At 36.6% G+C, this 24492-nt stretch overlaps 1 protein-coding gene across 1 annotated transcript in view; it reads right to left on the reverse strand.

The window, feature by feature from the left end:
• LOC118156098 (histone-arginine methyltransferase CARM1-like) overlaps positions 1-24492 on the reverse strand; it is a 76985-nt gene that overhangs the window by 16993 nt on the left and 35500 nt on the right. The window contains exons 3-6 of the mRNA XM_035309885.1: positions 21508-21614; positions 21195-21299; positions 13928-14038; positions 922-1099 (exon numbers count right to left, since the gene is read on the reverse strand). Coding sequence (XP_035165776.1) covers positions 922-1099; positions 13928-14038; positions 21195-21299; positions 21508-21614 — 501 coding nt within the window. The remainder of the gene's footprint in view (positions 1-921; positions 1100-13927; positions 14039-21194; positions 21300-21507; positions 21615-24492) is intronic.

The following is a 24492-nucleotide window of genomic DNA, read 5'->3' on the forward strand; positions in this document are numbered from 1 at the left end:
CAATTTTCAGAAGCCCTCTTTGGAGACCAAGTCCTAAGAATATAAATAGGAGATTTAAAATCAGTGGCCGACTTTTGAAAAATACTATCTGAATGTGATTTGCAAGTTTGAAACTACAGCAAAACCAGTAGCTCTCTGCCTTGATGTACAGATTCACTCCATGCTTCACAAATTTCTGCACTAATAATTTTACTTGAGAAAGATCAAAAGAAGTCTTTTAAAGAGAGACTTCATAGTTCATTTTCAGCAATTCACACAGACTTATCATTCAGCAAATGGATGCTCAGGTTTGCCTCACAAAGAATATTCCCATGAGGCCCTGGAACTCATAGATTCCCTTCAAAACTCCTCCAAACACAGGAGAAATGAAATAAAGAATACCAAATTCTATGAATCTGTGATATGTCTCTGAAAAGGCAAGATCTGAGTATGAGAATAAGGTGTCTGGGAGAAGCGAGTGAAATGATTTCAAAATGATTTCAGTTTTCCCAAGCAAAATATAATAATTTTCCACTAAAAAGCTCATCCTATTTGACCATTCTGCTCTCATCCACATTCCACTGTGTGGCATATGAGGTTAGTGTGCCATCATCTGTTGTTATATGTTGCAACTTAGATGCAATCACAGAAAATACAACCTCATGTTAAAATTAAAACACAGGAAGAACTTGGCAGTGCAACACCAACATACTCAAAAACTATTTCCACTGTGAAATGGCAAGGAGTCGCAGCATTGTACGATAGCTGCATCATTATATTTATTCCCTTGGTCTGTCTAGATGTTGCTGGTAGAGCTAGAACCAGAGTATAATACCAGACTATCAATATCCAGGACAAATAATGCACGTCTTTCATTTTTCTTTCAGAAGCTTTTTATTTTCCTTTCTATATGCAGTGGGGTAACTGTGGTGACACACTCACCGTTTGACTTCAGCCATTTCTTGGAATGGAGGTAACTTTCCAACATCCTTTCATTGAACAGCATATAACCCATTGGTTCAGAAATTACCACATCAACACTCTCAGGCAGGGAGATCTCCTCAATTTTCCCTGGCAGGATTGTGATCTTGTCAGAAAGGTTATTACTTCTCACCAACAGCTAGAGAAAAACCAAAACACACAGAAAGTGTTGACTCCTTTTACTAACAGAATTTATATCAGAGATCTTTAATTAACATGAAAACCCCTACAGTGTAAAACAGCTACTTAAACCTGGTAATCAGATTAAAACATAAAAGTAAGATATTTTTCCTTGCTGCACCAAAATTTCAAAAGATTGGGACTCACTGGAGCAAACTCAAAGAAATGTATCGTGCTGGATGAGGAAACATCATTACAAGAAAAGTCACATAAGAGATAATTGTAATTAAAATCTACAAGAAAAAGAGAATTACCAGGAATAATAATAAATAAATAATAATTAAAAAGTGGGTATATTATGACCATCAGAAGATTGCAAAGCAAGTGTTTTCTGACTTCTCCAAGTTGTTAAAAACAAATAAGAAAAGCAACCACAACTGTTCTTGAATAAGTTATTCAGTTATTAAAGAAGAAGAAACTCTATAGCTGAAAAGTTGGAGGTGAGTCATTTCGAAACATAAGAGGAGCATAGCTTTACATTTGCATAAATTTATTCAAATGGCTAGTAGTTACAACCAGCATATTGGAGGCTTACCCACTTCCATTTGCATAGTGAACCTCAGAGCAAAACATTTAATGAACAGAAGAGATGGACCTAAAATTTTATGTTCAATATAGAAAGTTATTAAAGAAAAGAATACCTTTTCAAACTCAATATATCTACACATAGACGTATATCCTACCTAGCTGTGCTTTAATCAGACATACAGGGAAGTAGCTAAACCTCTCAAGTTCAAATTATGAGTAGAATCTGGTTTTGGGGGACACAAATGTATAAAGAATCACTTATTCCACACTAATTAACAGAGGGAGGTGTCTACCAAGAGACTCTTTAGAATGAACTACCCTTTGCAACAGCACTATAGGACATTCGTAGAAATATTAAGGTTGGAAAAGACCTGCAAGATCATCTGGTCCAACCACGTCCTTACCACCAATGTCACCCACTAAACCATGTCCCTAAGCACCACATCCAACCCTTCCTTAAACACCCCCATGGACAGTGACTCCACCACCCCCCTGAGCAACACATTCCACTAAGACAGTTAGAGACTGGGCTACTAAGATGGTTAGAGACTGGAGCACCTGTTGTACGAGGACAGGCTGAGAGAACTGGGCCTGTCTAGCCTGGAAAAGAGAAGACTGAGGGGAGACCTCATCAATGTATATAAATATCTGAAGGGAGGTTGTCAAGGGGATGGGGCTGGACTCTTTTCCGTTGTGCCCAGAGACAGGACAAGAGACAACAGGCACAAAGTGAAGCACAGGAGGTTCTGGTTGAATATGAGAGGGCATTTCTTACTGTTTGGGTGACAGAGCACTGGCACAGGTTTCCCAGGGAGATTGTTGAGTCTCCTTCTCTGGAGATATTTAAAACCTGCCTGGATGCCACCCTGCGCAATGTGCTCTAGGTGATCCTGCTCAGAACAGGGGTTGGACTAGATGGTCTTCAGAGGTCCCTTCCAACCTTGGTCATTCTGTGATTCTGTGATTAGCTAAATCAATCATTTTAATGAATAATAAAGTTAATGGTTTTCAGCCAGAACATTACACTGTATACTACATGATAATGATAATGTGGTAATTAAACTATTGAATAAACCCCCCAAAAACATTCTACACTGACACACTAGCGATTAGGCACATTACACTGCTTCCTCTTTTACTCCCAAGTGTTTTTGTAACCATTTCATAGAACAGGCTGACAAAAATTTTATTTATTTTAAAATTCTTTAGACTAAAGACTATGCCAGAAGACATACGATGTGATTTCATTTTGGAAATGAAATTACCTTTTTGCTCAGGTGAATTCTTCATCTAAGAACAGCTTGGCAGCAGCATGGATGAATAAAGGCATGGATGAATAAAGCCTAAACCATTTCAGACTATCATAGACTGTCATAGATACCTCACAGTTGGCTAGAGGGCAGCAGAATAATACAATTACAAAATGCTGTAGGAAGGTTTTGCCTAGAGCATCTCAGGGAACAGAAACCTCCGCTTGTCACAGAACATTCTTCTCCATGTCCTACCAAATATGCTCTGACAGTGCTCTGTAGAAGCAAAGCAATCCTGCATCTGCCAAATCCTAGTCTGTGTACCAAGATTTTCAGGATGCCAGTGAATACAAGTTTAAGTAAGTATTCTTTACAAGCATAGCTGAGAGAGACTAGATTAAGATATTGATTTAATTCAGGGAGAAGATCACTTGTCTTATGGCAGCAACATTTTTATTTTTATTTTATTTTTTTTTTTTACAGCAGTTTAGTTAGAGTTAAGGGTGGCAATGAAAAGCTAGTTTTTCATTGTTTCCAACAATTGTTTTAAGCATTCAATTACTATTTTTTTGTTTAAAAAACAGGTTATTTTTCTGAAACTGGAATTTATGATGCATTGATGAACTATGAGTAGTAGCTCATTATCACAGAAACAGAAGCGAAAATCAATTAATTGGCGTTAAGTAATTCAGAGCTACAGTCTGCCATCTCTTTTTCCACATGAGGAAGATTCTACAGAGGTTAATATAAATAATTTTAAACAGATATACAACAGAAGTGCATTATAGTAAAAGCACAGAAAATAGTGTTAATTTCTATTCCCACACACTATTAGTCCAAAACAGATTAGATAAATGAAAAGTTATAATTAACAGCTATAAACTAATGCTTTGTTCTAGCAACTCCGACCTTGTTTGAACTGATCTTAATTTTGACATAATTATTAATATTACATTAATACAATCTCTGCAGCACCTTCATGAACTGAAAGGTTTAACATTAGAAGTTTCTTCTGCCATCACCAGTATGACTTGCTGAGGCAGGAATATCAGCTATGCCTTTTAAACACATCAATTTTTCATCTCTTATACTGAACCCCGCAACCAATATCTTATATCCACAGAAAGGGATCATAGAATCATAGAATATCCTGAGTTGGAAGGGACCCATAAGGATCATCAAGTCCAAGTCCTGGTACTACAAAGGTGTACCCAAAAATTCAGACCATGTGACTAAGTGCACAGTCCAAACGCTTCTTAAACTCTAACAGGCTTGGTGCAGTGACTATCTTCCTGGGGAGCCTACTCCACTGTGTGACAACCCTCTCAGTGAAGAACCTCTTCCTGATGTCTAGCCTAAACCTCTCCTGCCTCAGCTTGACAAAATTCCCATGGGTCCTATCACTGGTGACTAAAGAGAATAGTCAGTGCCTTCCCCTCCACTCTCCCTTGTGAGGAAGCTGTAGACCGTGATGAGGTCTCCCCTCAGCCTCCTCTTCTCCAGGCTGAACAGGCCAAGTAAGCTCAGCCACTCCATATGTCTTCCCCTCTAGGCCCTTCACCGTCTTCGTCGCCCTCCTCTGGACACTCTCCAACAGTTGAATGTCCTTTTTGTACTGTGGTGCCCAGAACTGCACACAATACTCGAGGTGAGGCCGCACCAGTGCAGAGTAGAGCGGGACAATCACTTCCCTCAACCGACTAGCGATGCCGTGCTTGATGCACTCCAGGATACAGTTGGTCCTCCTGGCTGCCAGTGCACACTGCTGGCTCATATTCAACTTGCTGTGAACCACAATCCCCTGATCCCTCTCTGTGGGCAGCTCTCCAGCGTCTCATCGCCCAGTCTGTATATATGTGGCCAGGGTTGCCTTCTCTCAGGTGCAGGACCCGGCTCTTGGTTTTGTTAAACTTCATGCAGTTGGTGATTGCCCAGCTCTCCAACCTGTCCACATTTCTCTGCAAGGCCTTTCCACCCTCAACAGAGTCCACAACTCCTCCAAGTTTAGTGTAATTGGCAAATTTGCTCAAAACGCCTTCTAGTCCTACATCCAAATCATTTATAAAAACATTGAAGAAGACTGGCCCTAAAATGGAGACTTGAGGGACCCCACTAGTGACCATCCACCAGCCTGATATGGCCCCATTTACTACAACCCTTTGAGTCCTGCCTGTCAGCCAATTGCTCACCCATCGTATGATATTTTTGTTTAGCTGTATGATGGACATTTTGTCCAGTAGGATCCTATGGGAAACTGTGTCAAAAGCTTTGCTGAAGTCCAAAAAAATCACATCAGCTGCTTTCCCTTGATTGACTAGATGGGTGATCTTATCATAAAAGGAAATCAAAAATTTGTTAAACAAGATGTACCCCTTGTTAACCCATGTTGGCTGGGACCAGTGACTGCATTGTCCCCCAGGTACACTTCAATATCTTCAAGGATTATCTTCTCCAAAATTTTACCGGGCATTGATGTGAGACTGACAGGCCTGTAATTGCTGGGGTCTACTTTCTTGCCCTTCTTGAAAATTGGCACAACATTTGCCAGCTTCCTGTCTACTGGGACCTCTCCAGATTCCCAAGACCACTGAAAAATAATTGAGAGAGGTCCTGCGATGATGTCAGCCAGCTGTCTAAGAACCCTGGGATGAATCCCATCCAACCCATGGACTTGTAGGGATCCAGGTGGAGTAGCAAATCCTGCACTCATTCAGGGTTGGTTGGGAGTTTATCATTCCCAACACCTTGGTCCTTCAGCTCAGGGCACCCGGGGTCCCGAAGCCCATCATCAGTGTTGAAGACAGAGGCAAAGAAGGCATTAAACGTCTCTGCTTTGCCTATGTCCTTGTCTGTGAGGTGACCTTCTCCATCAAGTAGCAGACCTATCTTTTCTTTGGTCCTCATTTTTCTGTTCACATAGCTAAAAAAAACCTTTTTATTGTCTTCCACAGACTTGGCCAGCTTCAACTCTAATTGGACTTTACCCACACAAATTTTCTCCCAACAAACGCGAACAGTGTCCCTGTATTCCTTCCACATCATCTGACCCTCCTTCCAGCAGTTGTACATTTTCTTTTTTTTCACCGAAGCTCCAGCAGAAGATCCCTGGTCAGCCAGGCTGGCCTTCTGCCCCACCTGCTTGACTTCCGATATTTTGGAATTGCCTGATCCTGTGCTTTTAGGAGGCAGTGCTTAAAGACTGACCAGCACTGATGGATGCCAATACCTTCAAAAGCAGTTTCCCAGGAGACCTTGCTAGCTAGTTCCCTGAGCAGCCTGAAGTCTGCTTTCCCAATACCCAGCGCTGAAGTTTTGATGGCAGTTTTCCTTCTGTCACCAAAAATTTTAAACTCAACCACTTCATGGGCACTATAACCGAGATGGCCGCTGATTGCCACATTCCCCTCAAGACCCTCCCTGTTCTCCAGCAACAGATCTAGGAGGGCACCTTTCCTAGTTGGCTCGCTTAGCACCTGCACCAAGAAGTTATCACCTATATGCTTTAGGAACCTCCTGGACCTGCTTGTGTCAGCCACGTGGTGATCCCAGGATATAAAAGTGCTCATCAACAGCAGGCTCACCATGAGCCAGCAGTGTGCCCTGATAGCCAGGAGGGCAAACCAAATTTTCAGGTGCATTAAACACAGCATGGTCAGCCAGTTAGAAGAGGTGATTCTCCTGCTGTATTTAGCATTGGTACAGCCTCACCTCAAATGTTGTGTGCAGTGCTGACTTCCACAACACAAAAAGGATGTTAAGTTGCTTAAAAGCATCCAGAGGGCAAAAAAGCTGTTCTGGAAGGTATGTGCTGAGCAGAGGCTGAGGACACTTGGATTGTCTTGTTTGAAGAAAAGGTGGCTGAGAGGCAGCCTCATTGCTCTCTGTAATGTCCTGAGGAGGAGAAATGGAGAGGGAGGTACTGGTCTCTGCTCCCTGGTCACCAGTGACAGGATGCATGGGAACAGCACAAAGGTTCACCAGAGGAGGTTTGAACTGGACATTAGGAAACATTTCTTTACAATGAGGGTAAAGAAACAAGCGTCCTAGCAAGGTGTTTGATACGCCATGCCAGCCAGTGTTCAAGTGGCATTTGGATAATGCCCTCAGTAATATGCTATAATTTCTGTTTAGCCCTGAAGTGGTCAGGCAGTTGGGCTAGATGACCTTTGTAGGTCGCTTTCTACTGGACTACTCCATTCTATTTCACGATATTCTTATCTTGACAGCATGCTGTTTTTAGAAATATCTCTAAATAGAAACTTATTTTATAATCATAACCTATTATTATTATTATTATTATTTCAATTTAACTGACTGGTTAATGAAAAGCTAAGGGTGATGGCAATAGAGCTTTTTTACTCAGTGCCTTGGGGAATCTTTAACAAATTTGTGGTAAAAGGAAAGGAGGTATATCTGAGAGGGTGTGGTGACAATGTTTTCACCTCCTACACAGTATTTCATAAATTCCTCCAATCATCAAGTTACAGTCAGCACAATGTGCTTGAAGAAAAGAAGTTATATGGCTTCAATATTTTATAGTGTAATTTTTATATTTTAGTGAGAGGAAAAAAAAGCATCTTGAAGAGGAATCAATATTTCATTCCACTGGTGTCTTATTTTGTCAATGACTGAAAGGAACATGTTTTCAAGAGCCTCATTATTTCATGATTCTCCTGAATTTCAGAAAAGTTTGAAAGCATGGCATAATTACAGTGATGTAGGATAAAATACCTTAAATACCTTAAAACAAAACACAAATAGTTAAATATGTATCTCGTGTATGCTCTAACTCCAGAAGAGTTGCATCTGACTGCCGCCTAATGTGGCTTAGGTTTTTTTTTTTTTTTTCCACTTTTTCCATGCAGCATTGACAAAAAATAAACTCTCAGAGTCTTTTATGAAATAGTAAGGGTTTGTTTGACAAAACCCAGATCAAAATTGATCTTTGCAATATATGCATGTAAGGCTATACTTGTATACCCCACAAAAGGCAAATCTGTATCTAGATGTTGCAGATCTCTCGCCAAACTAAACAGACACCAAAAGAGGCCCAACTGTTCTGTAAGCCTGGTAATTGATGTAATGGATCATACAAAGCTATGAATAACTCAGACCTCTTCTATATGACTTTCCCCAGAAATATCTTCAAACAATATGAAATATCATCAGATGTCTTATATTTTGGCAATGGAATCCACCTTCAACGCAAAGCAAGAGTCTATTGTATTTGGAGACCAAACAAAACTTACAAATTTCTTCATGGAACAAAAATAAAGCTCTGAAAACAACATCAAAACAACAAAAAAGTCTGACTTCTAAAGGAGCGCCAAAGACAGCAAACAGATCACAGCATTTCACACAGATTTAAAAGCTGATCTGTGCATGTGCTGCTGTATGAACTCTGCCAAAACAGTAAATAACATAGCAGCATCCTCAATACTGAAATACAAATAGCCAAATGGCTACTTATCTAATTGTGCAGCTACATACTTTCTAGGGATGCTTAAGAACTACATATTTGAAAATACTGCTTTAATTAAACTTATAAATATATTGAATGCTGATGAATACAGAGAAAACAGAGTAACTTCTCTGTAAATAGAAGACTCTGAGGACTAAATTTGTTGAGAACATACATGTTAAAAATGTGTCTTTGTGTGACACTTCAAAAAAAAAACAGACAGAATACAGAGTTAATTTGATATACACATTCTCTGTGCATTTTTTCAAGAGCTAACAGCAAGACTGAAAGATGGCCCACCCAAATTCCTAACCAAAAGTGTGGCAGAGGCTCTAATTGGCTGTGATCATCAGCTGTTATAGACAAGAGCACAGTTAGTCTGCTGCAAAAGAAATTTGACAATTTGTAGAGTTAGTCTATCAGGAACTATTACAGTACTCTCTGCCTGCTCAGATTTTGCACCTTAGCAGCAGCTGCGCTTATCTAAGCATGCAAGTCACTTCTCTGACCTCTCCTAACAGAGGCAGAAGGAGTAATTACAAAATTATATAAGAACTTGAAATATAAGGTCTACATCTTAGAGTCTATCTGAACTGCCAAGTCTATTAAATATAGAGGAAATCTAAGAGTGTCTAAACAAGATGTTTGTTCTCTGTGAGCTCCAAAGAATACAAACTTTGCATTCTGTGATGGAGAAGCCTTCTTGTGAAGCTTTGTACTTCCATCACATTGTTTCTGAAGACTATTTCACCAGATTCTCAGCAGCAGTTGCTGTGTTTATTTGAAATGGCTAGCATTTATATGTCTGTATTCACCCTGACAGTCTGTATTCACCCTGAAATACATCTTCCTTGACAGAGAAACTGCTATGCTCTCAGGTTTTTACACAATTGCCCCTTGCAATAGTGTCATCTAGCCAGAGTTTTCTTTTCCCTTTTTCAATGTATATCATCACCATACTATATAAAATCCATCATACAGCATCTGGCATACCAGATGAGATAGAAAGCAACTTACCACATAATTAAATGCAGTTAAAGCCTACCAATTTAAAAGACAGAAGACACAAACAGGTGCAGTTTATTTGTTTGTTTCACAGAAGACAGCATGGTGCATACAAATATCACCTAAACACTACACAGCAGACAGGTGCAAACATTGTGGTGACTGAGACAGAATCTTTGCAAAAGTAGCTGTCCTGAGAGCATGTCAAAATGCCTGTCTAAACTCCTGTATACGTCTTATATGCAGCCTGAATCCACACATAAATGGGCATTCTCAAAGGAGTTGTCATTCAGTCTGCTCAAGGCTAATTATCTTTAATTAAATATAATCCCTCGTGTTTGTCTATTTCAACACAGTAAATGGCAGTCTTATCTACTGCTATGCACTATTTATGTCCCATATCATGGCAGACAGACAAGCATTTTTGGGGCATCTGTAGGGTCATTACTAGAGCTTCAGTCATACCATTCAACTCAGCATTTGTCAGGCTGCACCAGTAGTACTGTGTGAAATGTGTTAATTTGATTCATGTAAGTATGGAACAGTGTTTGGGCCGCATGATGAAATATAACCTTATATTTAAAAAAACAGAGTGATTAGTGTACATAACTCTTGTATCACACAAAGGAAGGGTCCAGCAATTTGTGTAAATAGAGGGTTTGAAGGGTGAACATTGAGACTTGAGTCTGGGAGATAAGAGAACAAGGAGGTTTTTTTTTTTGTTTGTTTTTTGTTTTTTTTTTTTTTATGAAACTGCTGACTTTTGCATGGGACACTGCCCAAGCTTGTGATACCTGGCAAAGAGATCCACCAAATAAGGAGAAAGGGGGAGTTGAAGGACGACCAAAGGACAAAGCCTGGGAGGAAGACTACGAGCCGTCAGCACAAGAGACCCCCAGAGAGACCACCAGAGACTGATACATATGTGTCCGGAGAGGGTTTGGATTCCGGGAACTAATTATAATAACCCTGCCTTTTCTAGGAGTAGTGATGAATATGTATTAGTCTAGGAGCATAAAAATCAGCCACCTGATGTAACAGGTGTGCGTCTTGGTGGAGCAGAGACTCCCGGCACACCCAGCGCTGTTTGCTTGCCTCTATTCGCTTAATAAATTACAAACTTTAATTAGAATCCTATTTAGGACTCAGTCATTTATCACAACTGTGTCGAGTTCTGGTCTGCACAATTCAAAAAAGATGTAGAGGATCCAAAGGAGGGACACAAAGATGATCAAAGGGTTCAATAACCTGCCTTGTAAGGAATGACTGAAGGAGTCAGGTCTTTATGCCCTGAAGAAGTCCCCAGCAGAATATGAATATGTATTCCAGTATGTATTCTAGGGCAGCTTAAAAGAGGATGGAGGCTCACTCTTCACAAGGAGCCACATGGAGAAGAAAAGAACCAATGAGTTGCACTGGGACAAGTTTTGTCTTGATATAAGAAATACTTTTTTATGCTGACAGCAATCAATCAGTCATGGGAAGAACCTCCCCAGGGATGTGGCAGAATACCTGTCACTGCAAGATCATATATACATACAAGCGGCAGAGACTCACGTCTGTTTAGCTTTCCTGAACACCATAATGACACCATGGTACAACACAAAAATACAAGCATATTGACCTGCAAACCAATGAATTGCAAACCAATGACTGATGCAGATATGAAGTACTTTACATGAAATATCTAAAACAAATGAGTGACTTAGCAACAGCTGGTATGTTTCCTAATGGAGCAGCTGCTATAAATATTCCTTCTAACGTAATTTTCAAATGTTCTGCCACTGCACATCTGTTCACAGTATAAAGTTTTCAACACTCTCAATTTTTTTAAATATAATTCTTTCAAAATAAACCTCTTACCATAAAGAGGAACCTATTGTAATATCAACAACTTTCTCAGTAAGTAGTACTATAACATTAATTTTTACTGTTCAAATATAATTTCACTTTAGTCGGTAGTTCATTGTATTGGAATACTTCCTTTGTACTAAAATAGAAAAAAAAAAATGAAAAAGACTCATTAATCTCATATTCAGCTTGCTATATAGTACATATCTGAAACAGATGTTAAATACAATAAATCCATACAGAAATGTGAGAAGAAATGGATGGAAAGTAACATTCATTTTATAATCCAGATACTTGATAAAACATACTAATGAAATCCCATTGTGGAAGATGAGGAAATGACAAATAGTATACTGAATATGCAGTATAGGAATTTAATTGACTGATCCAGCTAAGCATCCTTTTTTGAAAAAAAAAAAATAAATTCTTAAAACATGCTATGTGTTAATAGGTCAGCTGATCTGAAATACGGTTCATAAGAGTGAACAAGTTTTCATAAGAAATTATGACCACAGAAATCTATTATACTTCTTATGAAAACTGAGTCCCATTTGGGGAAGTAAAAGGAGAAGAAAATAATCAAAAATCTATGAATTACCAAACTAAAAATAACACTTTAGCCCACAGTCTCAAGGATCTACAGATATATAAGGTTCTTCACTTCTCTTTATCAATCCTAGTTTTTATCATTTTAGCATTTAATCCACCCCAGAAGAAAAGCAATTCAGTTCCTGAAGCCAATGGTTTCATGCTTTTTCTCTATCAAGAAGTTGCCATATTTTACTCACATTTATATTGCAATATAGTTACATACCTGACTTGATAGACTACAGGTGCAACATGTACCCTACCACAACCAGTGATTTTGCTGACTTCTGACTTGGGCCTTGTTTTGAATGAACAAATACTCACTGAGTGAGCCAATACCCACTACCTGGTAGGATAAGCAAGTTGTCTTTTGCTATTTTTATTATGTTTTCATAAAACTTGTGTCTATTATGAAACAAAGATACTGGACAACACTGCATCTATTTACAAAATCCTACATGAACTAAGAACCACTCTCCACCATTCCCTCTGATAGACACCTTCCAACCTTTGCTTAATGTTGTCAAACAACAGCAAAAAAAAAATCCTTTTAATTAGGTAGAATTTTTCTCATTATCCAAATTATAATAAAAACTAGAAATCTCCTTTTAGTATTTAGCAGATAAGTCAGTACACCCTAACCAGTTCCAAAAGTAACAAACACATACTAACAAACACATAATAAAGCCTTTTGTCAGCAGCGACATAAATAAGATAGAAGCAGGAAATGACCATAGGAAATTTCTCAGGTGAATTATATGTATAATAGTATATACACATATCTTAGAAGAATCAAAAGAGATAGATGTGCTACAATATTTTTATATTTTTATATTTTTTTAATATTTTGAATGCAAAATGTATATGGGGAGATTATTAAGAGTTTTGCATTTGAGATGGAATGAAAAATACATAGAATTTATAAATTTCTGCCTGGAGAAAAATAAAAATGTCAAGTATCCACATTTTCTTCCTTAAAATCTGAATGGATTATCTCAATTCCAATATCAGCGCATTTCCTTTACAGTATTAAAATTAACAATTGGTGTTCACTAGCCTTTACCATGAATAAGGCTGGGTTGCTGAATCATGACATAAGGGAGGAGGTTCCACAGAACTGCTGGATGCACTTTGTGTGGGCTTTGAGGAACTATTGACTCCCAGTCCTGCTCATGGACATTTATAATCTAGATCAGCAAAGCAAAAAGAAAAATGGACATCTGGATACTGCAACTTTTTACTAGGTGTGGGATGAAAATTCCTTCACTTCACTACTTTTTACCCTCTTCTACATTCAAGCTACTGTAAAAACTCAGAAGGAGGTGATCAGCATTAAGAAAATTTGTAACAATAATGCTCTCACTCTCCCCACACATTATGATGTTCACCCAAGACAGTGAGAAAAGACATGGAGATTTTTGCTGTTGCTGCTATTTAGAATTAGCCCTTTATAGGCACCGGACTTTTCCTAAGGCATTTAGTTTTCTATACCATTTTCAGTGCTTAACTTACTTTGACTGATATTATAATACTTTGTAAAAGCAATGCCTGAAAAATATCTTTTACAACTGAATACACTCTACAGACATGTCTTTTGTAAACATAAAAACATGTTTTTTCATAATAAGGCTGAATGAGTAAAAGGGTAATGCTTATCAGGAAACTCAATCAACCACCTGATCACATGGATGTTTAAGAGGAAAAACAGGAAAAAAACACCCTGATATTTTTTCACAGAGCCCTTAAAAACAATGTTTTTTTTTGTTGTTGTTGTTGTTGTTTTTGTGTGCGTGTGTGTGTGTGTGTGTTTGTTTCTTTGTTTTGCTTTGATTTTTGCTTCTGAAAGTAAAAAACTTAATCACAGTTATAACAATGAACACAAGTTTTTCACAAAACCAGTGATGCTATGTTTTACAGACTTGATACATTATAATATTTAGATCACCTTCAAAAATTACCATCCAAGGTGTATTGCCACTGAGATCTGACTTATTAGAAAAATCAAAATGAAATTTTTGGCATTAGCCTTTTAAAGACAGAGTTCTAGATCTCTAATGTTTTCACACTAGACCATTCTAACACTTGCCTCAAATAAAACACTTACCTCTGCATATTTTGTCACTGAACTGGCTTCAACTGCATAGACTTTTCTAGCTCCAGCCTGCACTGCAAAAAACGAAAGGATTCCTGATCCAGAGCCGACATCTAGGACCACCTTGAAAACAAAAGGCACACCAAAAGAAATAAAGTATTTAAAAATCACTTTCTGACACCTCTTTTCAGTAATAACATTTTTGTAGCAGTATATTATATTTAGTAAGTCTGGCACTATCCCAAAATGATTATGAATTTGACATGAAAAAGTAAAAAAAAAATGTTTATGAAGAATCTTAATACCCTAATCTGCAACAGCAGATTAAGTTCTAGCAGCAACAGCATATTTTTAAGAGACCATAGACTATTTTCAGGTGTAACTACATTTGTATGGTTTGGAGGAAATAGTTTTTTCTATCAAACTTTCCTTGGGAGGAAAACTTGAATACTGAGCCTAAGCCCAATACAGGGAGGGAGGGAAGACATGATAGTAATTATTATTGAAGGAATACAGAACTATGTATTTTCAAATGAAAAATCACTCCATGATGTGAAATATCTGGAATAAAACTATAGTATATATCATTGTTCAAATATTTATTCTGCTTACTGATTTTTTTTCCCATTTTGTTTATTCAATTACTTTGATTTTCACATCCATTTCACATCTGTGGAATGATAATGGGAAAAGGAAATGGGCCATCAGACTAAAAAAGGGTTCCAAATGCTGTTACAAAATATCCTCTGGAGAGTAATGAACCTATATGCAGGTCACATTAGATCCACAGTTGGATGGCCCTTGAGCACATGTTGAGGCGCTACATGTTGTGACCCGTCAAAATAAATTCATACACTTGTACTATTCTCAGAAAGCCAGCTGAAGAGCTGACGGAAGATGAAGATGTCTGTGCCATTCCTGGGGAGCAGGAGGATTTGCAAGAATCTTCTGATGTCTAATGCACTTCTACAGATGAGGAAGAAGAAAGTAGAGCATCCCCTCACTTTACCTATTTAAGAGGATGACTGTTAAGATTAAATGAACTATAGACTCATGACTAGATCAATCATTCAAATCTCAGCAAGACCAGTGTCAACTATCACACACTTGTGCTGTATGTTAGATTACGTTTATTTTTTGTTTATTTTCTATTTAGTCATTACTGAACAGATAGCTCCAGCATTCAACAAAAGCCCTCACTTCTAAGAAAGTTAGAAAGAAGTAGGTTGTTCATTTCTTTCTTTGCTCTCCAGGTAACTGACAGATCTCCCTTGTATTTCTCCAATCTAAACTCATCCAAACTCTTTTTTTTTTTTTTTCCCCCACTTTCTCTCAAAACAGAGGTTTCAAACCTAGGCACCAGAGAAAGAATTTCCACTGTTGATTCTTCATATTGAAATTTCAGACACATCTCTATTTCATGCTATACATGCATGAGTTTACTGTAGAGGAAGTTGCATGAAAAATGTACATGACTAGGTCATAGTGACCAGCTATATATTTATGATTTTCTTCTTTTTTTTGGTCTACTTTTATTAGTTTAGATATATTATTGTCTTATAAATATACTATATGCCTTCTCTGGATGAATGTATATTGTCCTGTGAATGGAAGAGTGTCTCTTTACTGGGTAACTCAGAAAAGCTTTCACAAACGACTCATCCTAGTTATGCAAACTTCATAAAGATATAAAGGTGGTGTCAAATTTCATAGAAGACAGGACTTTTCAACCTCTGTTAGTTTTCAGCAATGATTTCCACATCTTTGTTGCAGTTCTTGAGAATTCTTCATTCTAAAGGAATGAAAAAGTTAAGACTGATCATACCATCTTGGCAAATCTAATAACCTTTGAAAAGTTCCATAAGTGCACTTCATCTTTCTTCATTGTATACTGAAATTTTTCTGTAATTACTTCATCTGTATGTAAAAATTGTGAAGTGCAGAAGTTTGAAAACTTTTCAAGCTACATATAATATTTTACAGCATGTGTCCCAACTCTTTCCTCCCTCTGTAATTCAAAGTTTGGTTTATCTGCTCAAGATGGGGAAAAAATGCATAAAAACTCTGTAAATGTAATGTTTTGAGAATAAAAGGAAAAAAGAAAGAAAAATATGAAGATGTCATGTCGATTGCTACAGAAATGCCTTAAAGTTTTCAAAAATTCAAGTGTCTGGTGACTGCGTCTGAAAAAAAAAGATTCCTCTTTGGATAACCAAAAATACATAGAAGTGATGTACTGCATTTTCCTTCTTTTCCTGTCTGCATTAAAACCTTATTCTTGAACAAACGCACATTGCACAGCAATTAAAATCACCTTGTTATTTATTTATTTATTTTCGTTCCATATAGGATTATATACAGAAAACATCACATGGGGTCAAAGTAAGTAGAATGGAAACTGTTTTATTTCATGCAGACTAAAGTTGAGTTTACTTTACTAATACTAAAGCAAGCTGTTTGTCAGAGATAGAACAAAGCCAATTTGCTCTTCTTTAAATAATAAAATAAATCTTTGATGGGGACTAGGTGAATGATACCTGGATCATGTTAACGTTAATGACAACATAAATTCTTGCTGAAAACCTGTTTCATGTTAAGCATCAGAAAAAAGTTTTGTTATATCTGTCCTGCCAGGACTATTCTGTTGGGTTAAGATCCCCCCTTTTTAAACTCTAATTACTGATATTTTAATTAACTACTTATTTGGATGATCTCTTTCTTCTTTGTTCTTTTCAGATTTTGGAAGATAAATTCCTGGGCCAAGCTCTCCTTCTTCTTTGGCTTCAGGCAGAACAAAGCCTTTAAGATTCTGAAAAGGTTGTCATCATCCTCCTGTGGACTCACTTCATGAAGATCTGTTTTTTGTTTGTTTGTTTGTTTTTCCTTGAGAAAGAGTGAATAACATGCCTGTAATTCTTAGTTGCTGGAGTAACTATTAAATACTGATCTTCACTTATCTTTTAATTCCTAATTATAGTAGGGTCTTTCCTTTCAATTAATTAGAAAGGCATTTTTATATCTAAAAGTGTCCTTGGCTTAGGATTTAACATCTGTGTCTTCCACACTGCACTTCATGCTCTCAGTGAGAATTTTTAATATTTTTTCTAGATTTTTTTCTTTTAAAGACTGAACTGGTTGCTCACAGAGTGTGTGGAATCTCTATTCTCAGATCCATTCAAAATGTGACTAGACAGACCTCAAGCACTAGGTTTCTACTAGAGACCTTCAGGGGTCCTTTCCAAACAAAAGCACTGCAATCCAATGATGCTATACCACACCTTGCTCCCCAACTGGCATTGCTGCAATCATTGCCAAGCCCTGCTTGCTTCACATAGGAAGAGCATTCTATCACCGTACAGAAGAGAAGGCTCCAGGGAGACTTCACTGCAAACTTTCAGTATTTGAAGGGGACTTAAAAAAAAAAAGATGAAGAGATGGAGAGTGACTCTTTGCTCAATCAGATATTGACAGGATGAGGGGGGATGGTTTTAAACTAAAGAGGGGAAATTTAGATTAGAGGTTAAGAGGAAATATTTCACTCAGAGGTTGGAGAGGCACTGGAACAATTTGCCCAGAGAAGCTGTGGATTCCCCATCCCTGTGTTTAAGACCAGGTTGGATGAACCTTGAGCAACCTGATCTAGTGAATGGCAGGGGGGTTGGAACTAGATGATCTTTGAGGTCCCTTCCAACCCAAGCCATTCTATAATTCTATGATTCTAAGATCAGAGCAGTAAGAGCAATCAAGATGAAATACTGTGAAATTCAATATGTTATACTAATATACACATTTCTGAAGAGAAAAGTAGAATTTTAAGATAAGTAAGAATTTTAAGATAGGTGGCTGGGGCATGATAGTGTCATTCACTTTTAGAGTAAAGGTGGTAGATTGTATGTGTTTCGGTATTTACTTTGAAATCTGAGTGCAGCTAATTCATTAATTACCAGAAATTATAGTCAGGAATAAAGGATACCTTACCCTCTTGAATACAGTTCAGTACTGCTCCTCTTTTGCCTAAACAGATGAATAACATGCCAAATGTGAATTTAATGGGAACTATTCACATGTGGTAATAGGCTTGCATACTTAAGTACTTGCATAATTGAAGTCCTGAAGAGGACTTTTCCAAAAAAGAGGTGAGGAGTAGGGGTTGAGGAAAGAAGACTGTAAGAAGGCAAGCATATAAAACTAAAAGCAAAAATGTCATATATCTACAATTACATCTATCATTCAAAATTACTATATATTAGAAAGATTATATAAAGAAAATATTCCTTTTTAACAAACAAACAAAAAATACACCCACACACAAAAATCAAAACATGTGCCTTTCCATAATCTGAACGGATAATTTGTGTTATCCTTCCTCCAGGATCACTAAAGATATTATGATTCAAGTTGTTTTGCTTTTAAGTAAACTATTTGTAAAAAGATTACAAAGAAAAAAAATTAAAAGGTTCTGAAATTTAGACTTGTTTTAGAAGAAATACAGATGTGTCAGCTTGTACTCAGTTTGAAACAGCTTCACATGCTGCTACTGTAAAATTTAGTTAAAAGCCTTTTTTTCCTTTTTAAAAAAGTAAAACACCTTAATTTCCCTCTTTTGGTAATACAACTACTCAAAATCCAAGACAAAGTTTTACTTTAAAAACATAGTGAAAGTTCTAAGAAGTTTCCTTCTAAGGGTAAACATGAAGAGCGTTTGTCAGTAAGGACTACTAGATTAATGTGCAGTATCCGACCTTAGACTCATCATATTCTGAATGAGTTCTCCTTATTCTTTTAAGATTCAATATACATAAATAGTCAACACAAGTTCTGTTCCAGTTGGTCCCACAGTGCCTTACCTCTGAGACACAGCGTGTTTAAATTTATCACCAAGAACCCTTTCAATGGGTCAAGCACAACTCAGATTACCTGTTGCATTTTCTCATAAATATAATTATTTAGATAAATAAATAAAAAGTCTGGAGTAAGAAAAATATACCTTATCAACAGATAACTTTTGACTACAAGCAAAAATGTCCATGTAATAAACCATCTGAGAATCTAGGGAAAATAGCAAAAAGAAAAAAAAAAGAATAAAAGAAAAAAGAAAAAAAGTACACTGAGGGAATGCAGAGTAGGTAGGAAACAGAGTAAGTCAAATAGCAATTGAATGAAATTTCTTTCAGTAATGAAGGTATGAAAAGAATTATGCACTTTTTGCCTTTTTTAATCTCCTCACTGCCATCATTAAACATTTCTGTCTGCCCTGCATTTCCTGGTTGTAAGATAAATGTAGCTGAAGTATTTCCAAACTGGCCTGCTCTCGTCTCAGCACAATGGGATTCTCAGGTTCTCATGGGAATGTTTTTTTGCCACAATGAAGATAGTTCAAATTTTTTTTCAGCTACATTTACTCTGAAAATTGCCATTTCTCAACAGAATCAAGAAAAAGAAAGATCATTTTCTACATGGGTGGCCAGCAACACCCAGTGTGTAATTGTCTTACTAATAGGTATGTTGAAGAGAAGCCAAGGCACCTCCAACAGTTAGGAAAATAAATAAACCAAGAGTAAAAGTAAGCAAGCTGTACTGCTGTACAGCAGCAAGATTTCCTTCAGAGGCAAAGACTATACAAGGCCTGAATTCCTTACTGCAGGCACAAAAATGAAATTAAGGTATGTTACCTACATACAAAAATCATCCTTTTGGGTTATAGTATGTGAGTATCCTAACTGACATGAAGTGAATTGCAAATAAAATCTTTTCTCTGTTATTTCTTTCATCATATACTAAGTTCCATGTTCCAGTACAAAATTTAATCCATTAATGATACAATAGCTCAGCTTACCCAGCTGGTATCATCCAATACCACATGCTTTGGAGTTTGATTCTGATGCCTATAGAAAACTGGCACAGCCCTGTACACATTTCGTTTGCTAACCTTATTGAATTAAATAGGAGAGGAGAATTATCTCAGGCTTGAAAGAAATTACAGAGATTGAAATCTCTTTCTAAGAAGGTAAATATTTAGTTTCTAAAGAAGCATATTTTGCCTAAGTCACATGGCAAAGAGAAATAATCATTTGACTTGAATTTATTACTAAAAATAATTAATAGCTAAAACATAACAATCTTAAAAAAAATCAAAATAGATTTCATACTTACAATTCTCCTCATTTTGGCTCTAAATATGCTACACTTTTAGAGGGAAATGTTTTGTTCAATACTTGCTTATATGTTATTAAAGACTCATTTTGGTGATGTAGAAGACCATTTGTGCTGGTATGAGTTGAAGTAAGAGGCTCCTTTTAGAAGATGAGAGAAGGAAAGGGAAAGGGAGAAAACACAAGAAATGATAACAGGGTAAAAATATGTATACAGAAATTTAACTTCATTCTCTCCATCTTTATTTATTTGCAATATTCTGTTTGGACATCAGAAGACCAGCTCACATGATCTCAGTGGACATTCTAAGCCCTAGAACACAATCTCACTGGGTGGCTAAGCTGCTGCTTACAAACTGCCTATAGCTTACAGAATGTTCAGTGTGGTCTAAGGTTTTTGCTATTTGTCATTATTTTTATTAATAATTTTATTAAGAGAAGTGAGCAGTGTCATACAAGGATCTGCAGATAACACAAACTTCAGTCAACAAAGAGCACAGATGTGTACTGAAGGTAACTGACTGGTCAATACAAGATAAACTCAACTCAGTGCTGATTAATATAACTTTGTGGAAAATCTAAACTGTTCTCATACCATCCAGGTTCAAAATGAATTGCATCAACGCCAGGGGGAAAAAAAAGTGTGAGCCTAAGCACCATTATGAATTGTGCTAAGCACCATTATGAATTGTTTGGTGAAGACCAATGCTCAATGAATAAATGTAGTCCCAGGAAAGAAGTAAATAAATACAAGATTTATAAAAAGTACAGTAAAGAATAACTAGAAAGTCAGAATTCTGTGGTATAAATTAATTGTATGGCATTGTCTTCACTACCATATATAAGTCCTGCCAATCATTCTCAAAACAGATGCCACTGAATTTATGGTGACTCTGGAAAGATAGTAAGAATAATAATGTGTCACGCATTACTTCTTCATAAAGAAAAAAGCTGAGAGGACTGAGAATGTTGATCTCAGAAGCAAGACTACATAGCAAGAAATTACAAAATTTCACCAAAAATGGAGGAATGATTAGCAATTTCAGTCAAACTATGTCTCACAACATAAGAGCAAAATGACAAAATCAGAAATCACACTGCAACATTTAAGATTTAACAGAGCTTACCTTGTCTTTAAAATCTATGTGGTTCTGCAGTATAGCTCTATGGTAAGTCGCCGTCCTCACAAAATCCTGCATCATATTCTGTTGTTGAGACAGACTGCCATAAAACTAAAAGGAATGGAGGAGGGGAAGAAAAAGAGAGAGAGAGAGATGGAGAGATAAATCCCATTTATATCAGTCTTACTGGTACTTAAATTACAAAGGTCTTGACCAGTCTGAATAAACCTAAGCAATCTTTCTAACTGGCCTGGTTACTGAAGTCAGGAAAATAATGGCAATTTAGATTTCACAAACTGGCACTGAAAACTTTCATTACCTGAAAATACTGAGCAGCAGATGCTTCATCTGTTCTCTGACTGAACACAGAGGTATCCTTCTTTTGTTTCCAGCATATCTTCAGTATATTAGAAAATATGTTGTATTCTGGAAAAGAAAAATAGTAAAGACACAAATGTAGTAAAAAATACAAGGACAGTAAATTAAGATGAACATCCAATGACAAGATAGGAAAAGATTCAGTCATACTTGAGAGTAATGTTTCATTTGGCTTATGGTGTTCTTAAAGACACAGAAAATAGTTTCAAATTTTATTAAACAGAGAAGAATTATTGTGAAGATCAGCATCTAATTTTTTTAAGAAGTACCTGGATGAATGTAACAATATTGTCAAGGATTCTTCATTCATGTTAGCTAGCTACTGTAAATAATTGTAATGGTGAACACTTAACAGAGGAGTAGCTGAACATGAGACTCCACCTACTATTTCAGTTAAACTACACTAATCCAATTTCCAAAGAGAGAGAACCACATACGGTTATTATTAAATACATATATTTGAGTTGGGAGATTTAAAACCTAGAACAAAACACTCAAAATTTAATTATACAATTATACATTTAATTAATTTTCCTTATACAAGGAAAAGAGAAGATAGAGAAATCAAGCTGTATCCATCCCATTTGTAATTTGCTAAATCAGACAGGAGACTCCTGTACAGTTCACAGATTTTCAATGAAAAATAACAAGTGCCTGAAGCATTTAAATATGTGCACTGAGAAACACCTGTTAAGTACTCTAATTCTTTGGAGATAATTTGATAACAATTTGATAATTCAAATAATAGCCATTAGAAGTAAAGGGTTTGAAGTAAACATTAGAAATGACTCAGTGAACTTCTCAAAACAGTAACCAAGAAGAAGGATTTCCTTAATCATTTCAGGAAATAATGAAATCTGCAAAACAAAAATTTTGTTGCACTGATCCTCCAGTGCTGGAAGCTGGTATATGCAAATACAAAGAGAGGCAAAAGATAGCAAGTCACTTTACATTTATCTTTGGAAATCATGACAAGTTCAAAGTAAGGATATCTGGGAATGAAATCAAAGACCCATGTCTACAGGAATTGACAAAAGTATAGTTAATGCAAAGTTACCTTTATTAAGTCAAAAAATATTTTTGAGTAGGGCAAGACCCATTGTAGAAAATTTTAAATAATTGGTAAAATTGTATAATAAAGACAGCAGACTATGGTAAAAGTTTCACAGCCTATTATTATTTTTATCCAAACCTTCCATTCTTTACACAGCTAGGAATCACCAAGTCTTGAAAACTTGATTAAAAAAAAGCTTCACTTCTGAGGTAGTCACATGTTGTTTCAAAAAAATGACAAATAGCCATAGTTCCTCAGAGAAGTTTGAATGAATTGAAGACATAGCCCCTTAAAGTTCTTGGCCAACTCCAAGCTAGACTAATATAACAAAGTTCACTCCTAAGCCTCTGGAGAGTCAGGTCATTTCTCCTAGTTGAGATTATTAGCATTCTAATAGTTGTAAAGATATTACTTTTTCAAAAATCTGGATCAATAGAATCATATAATCATAGAATGGTTTGGGTTGGAATGGATCTTAAAGATCATCTAATTCCAACACCACTGCCCTGGGCAGAGGCACCTCCCACCAGAAGAGGTTGCTCAAGGATCCATCCAACCTGGCCTTGAACACTTCCAAGGATGGGGCATCCACAGCTTCTCTGGGCAGAGCTCTTAAAAGCATTACAGCATTAGTTTGCTATGAACAAGTAAGTAAGTTTAATCTGATAGTAGCAGAAAATTTAGGGCAGCAGATATTCTAAAATAAAACTCATACACCTATTCTGTAATTTGCTGTAAAAGCACCTCACCTACTGATGAAATCTGCTAGAGTGCTCATCTGTAATCATTATGTGCATTATCCTAGATCATTACTAGGTGAGATAAAGTCCTAACTAACTTCTTAACTTCTGTCATGTCAACTCAAGTGGGAAAAAGATACAACACATCAGAATTTCAGGTGAAAGGGTCTCAAAATTGCTCAAGTTGGTCCAAAAGTAATTGTAAACTACAGTGAGAATGTACAGATGATTTCAACATGCCCTTTTCACTCATATACAAGGATGATGTTCAGAATGTAACAGTAAGTGATTGGATCATGACAAAAGATGAAGAAAATCCCAAATTACAGTGTCAGTTTTCTTCTGCAAAAAGCAAGAAAAAGCTTAAAATAAATCAGTCATTCTCTGCCTTAGAGAGACACCACCAGAAAAGCACCTAACAGGAAAGATTTTTTCCATACATTCTTAAGCTTTTCCTTTTTTTTTTTTTTTCCTTCTCCTATCTGACAGTAAGAGATAATGCTACAGTTTCAACAACATGGTTATCTCCTTTCAAATTGCACTTCGCCATTATTTTCATACCTCTGCAGAGACTTTTTGGCAACTCAGAAGAACATCTTTGGTGTCCTCCTGAAGAATTGATTTCAGAACCAGGGCAGGGTGAGAAAAATTGGAAGAAGGTACCCAGAGAGGTTATGCAGTGAACTTTTTTATCCATGGAAGTGTTCAAGACTTAACTGTATAAAGCCCTGAGCAACCTTGGGTGGAACCTGCTTTGCAAAGGAGACTTGACCAGCTCTCTTCCTATTTAATTATTTTATGATTCTATGAAAAAGAAAAAAAAGTAAAAAAAAAAAAAAAAAAAAAAAAAAAAAAGTATGACTTACTTGTGGTACAGTACTCCTCTATATACAAGTAAGAAGTTTGTACTCCGAAGTGCTGGCAAATTACACAATTAATTTGTTGAGTTGAGGAGATATCAACATAATAGACATCAAAATAGAAAGAAATAACAAGAGGCTGGCAAAGTTCCTCCACAATCTTTCATAATGAACCTCAGATGCCCTCAAAGCTTTCATAGTAGTATTTTGTAAGACCACAAAAAGCTGTGACAAGCTATAACAGAAAAAAAAAAAAAAAAAAAAAAAAAAAA

Source organism: Oxyura jamaicensis, chromosome Z (assembly GCF_011077185.1).
Source record: "Oxyura jamaicensis isolate SHBP4307 breed ruddy duck chromosome Z, BPBGC_Ojam_1.0, whole genome shotgun sequence".
NCBI lineage: Eukaryota > Metazoa > Chordata > Aves > Anseriformes > Anatidae > Oxyura > Oxyura jamaicensis.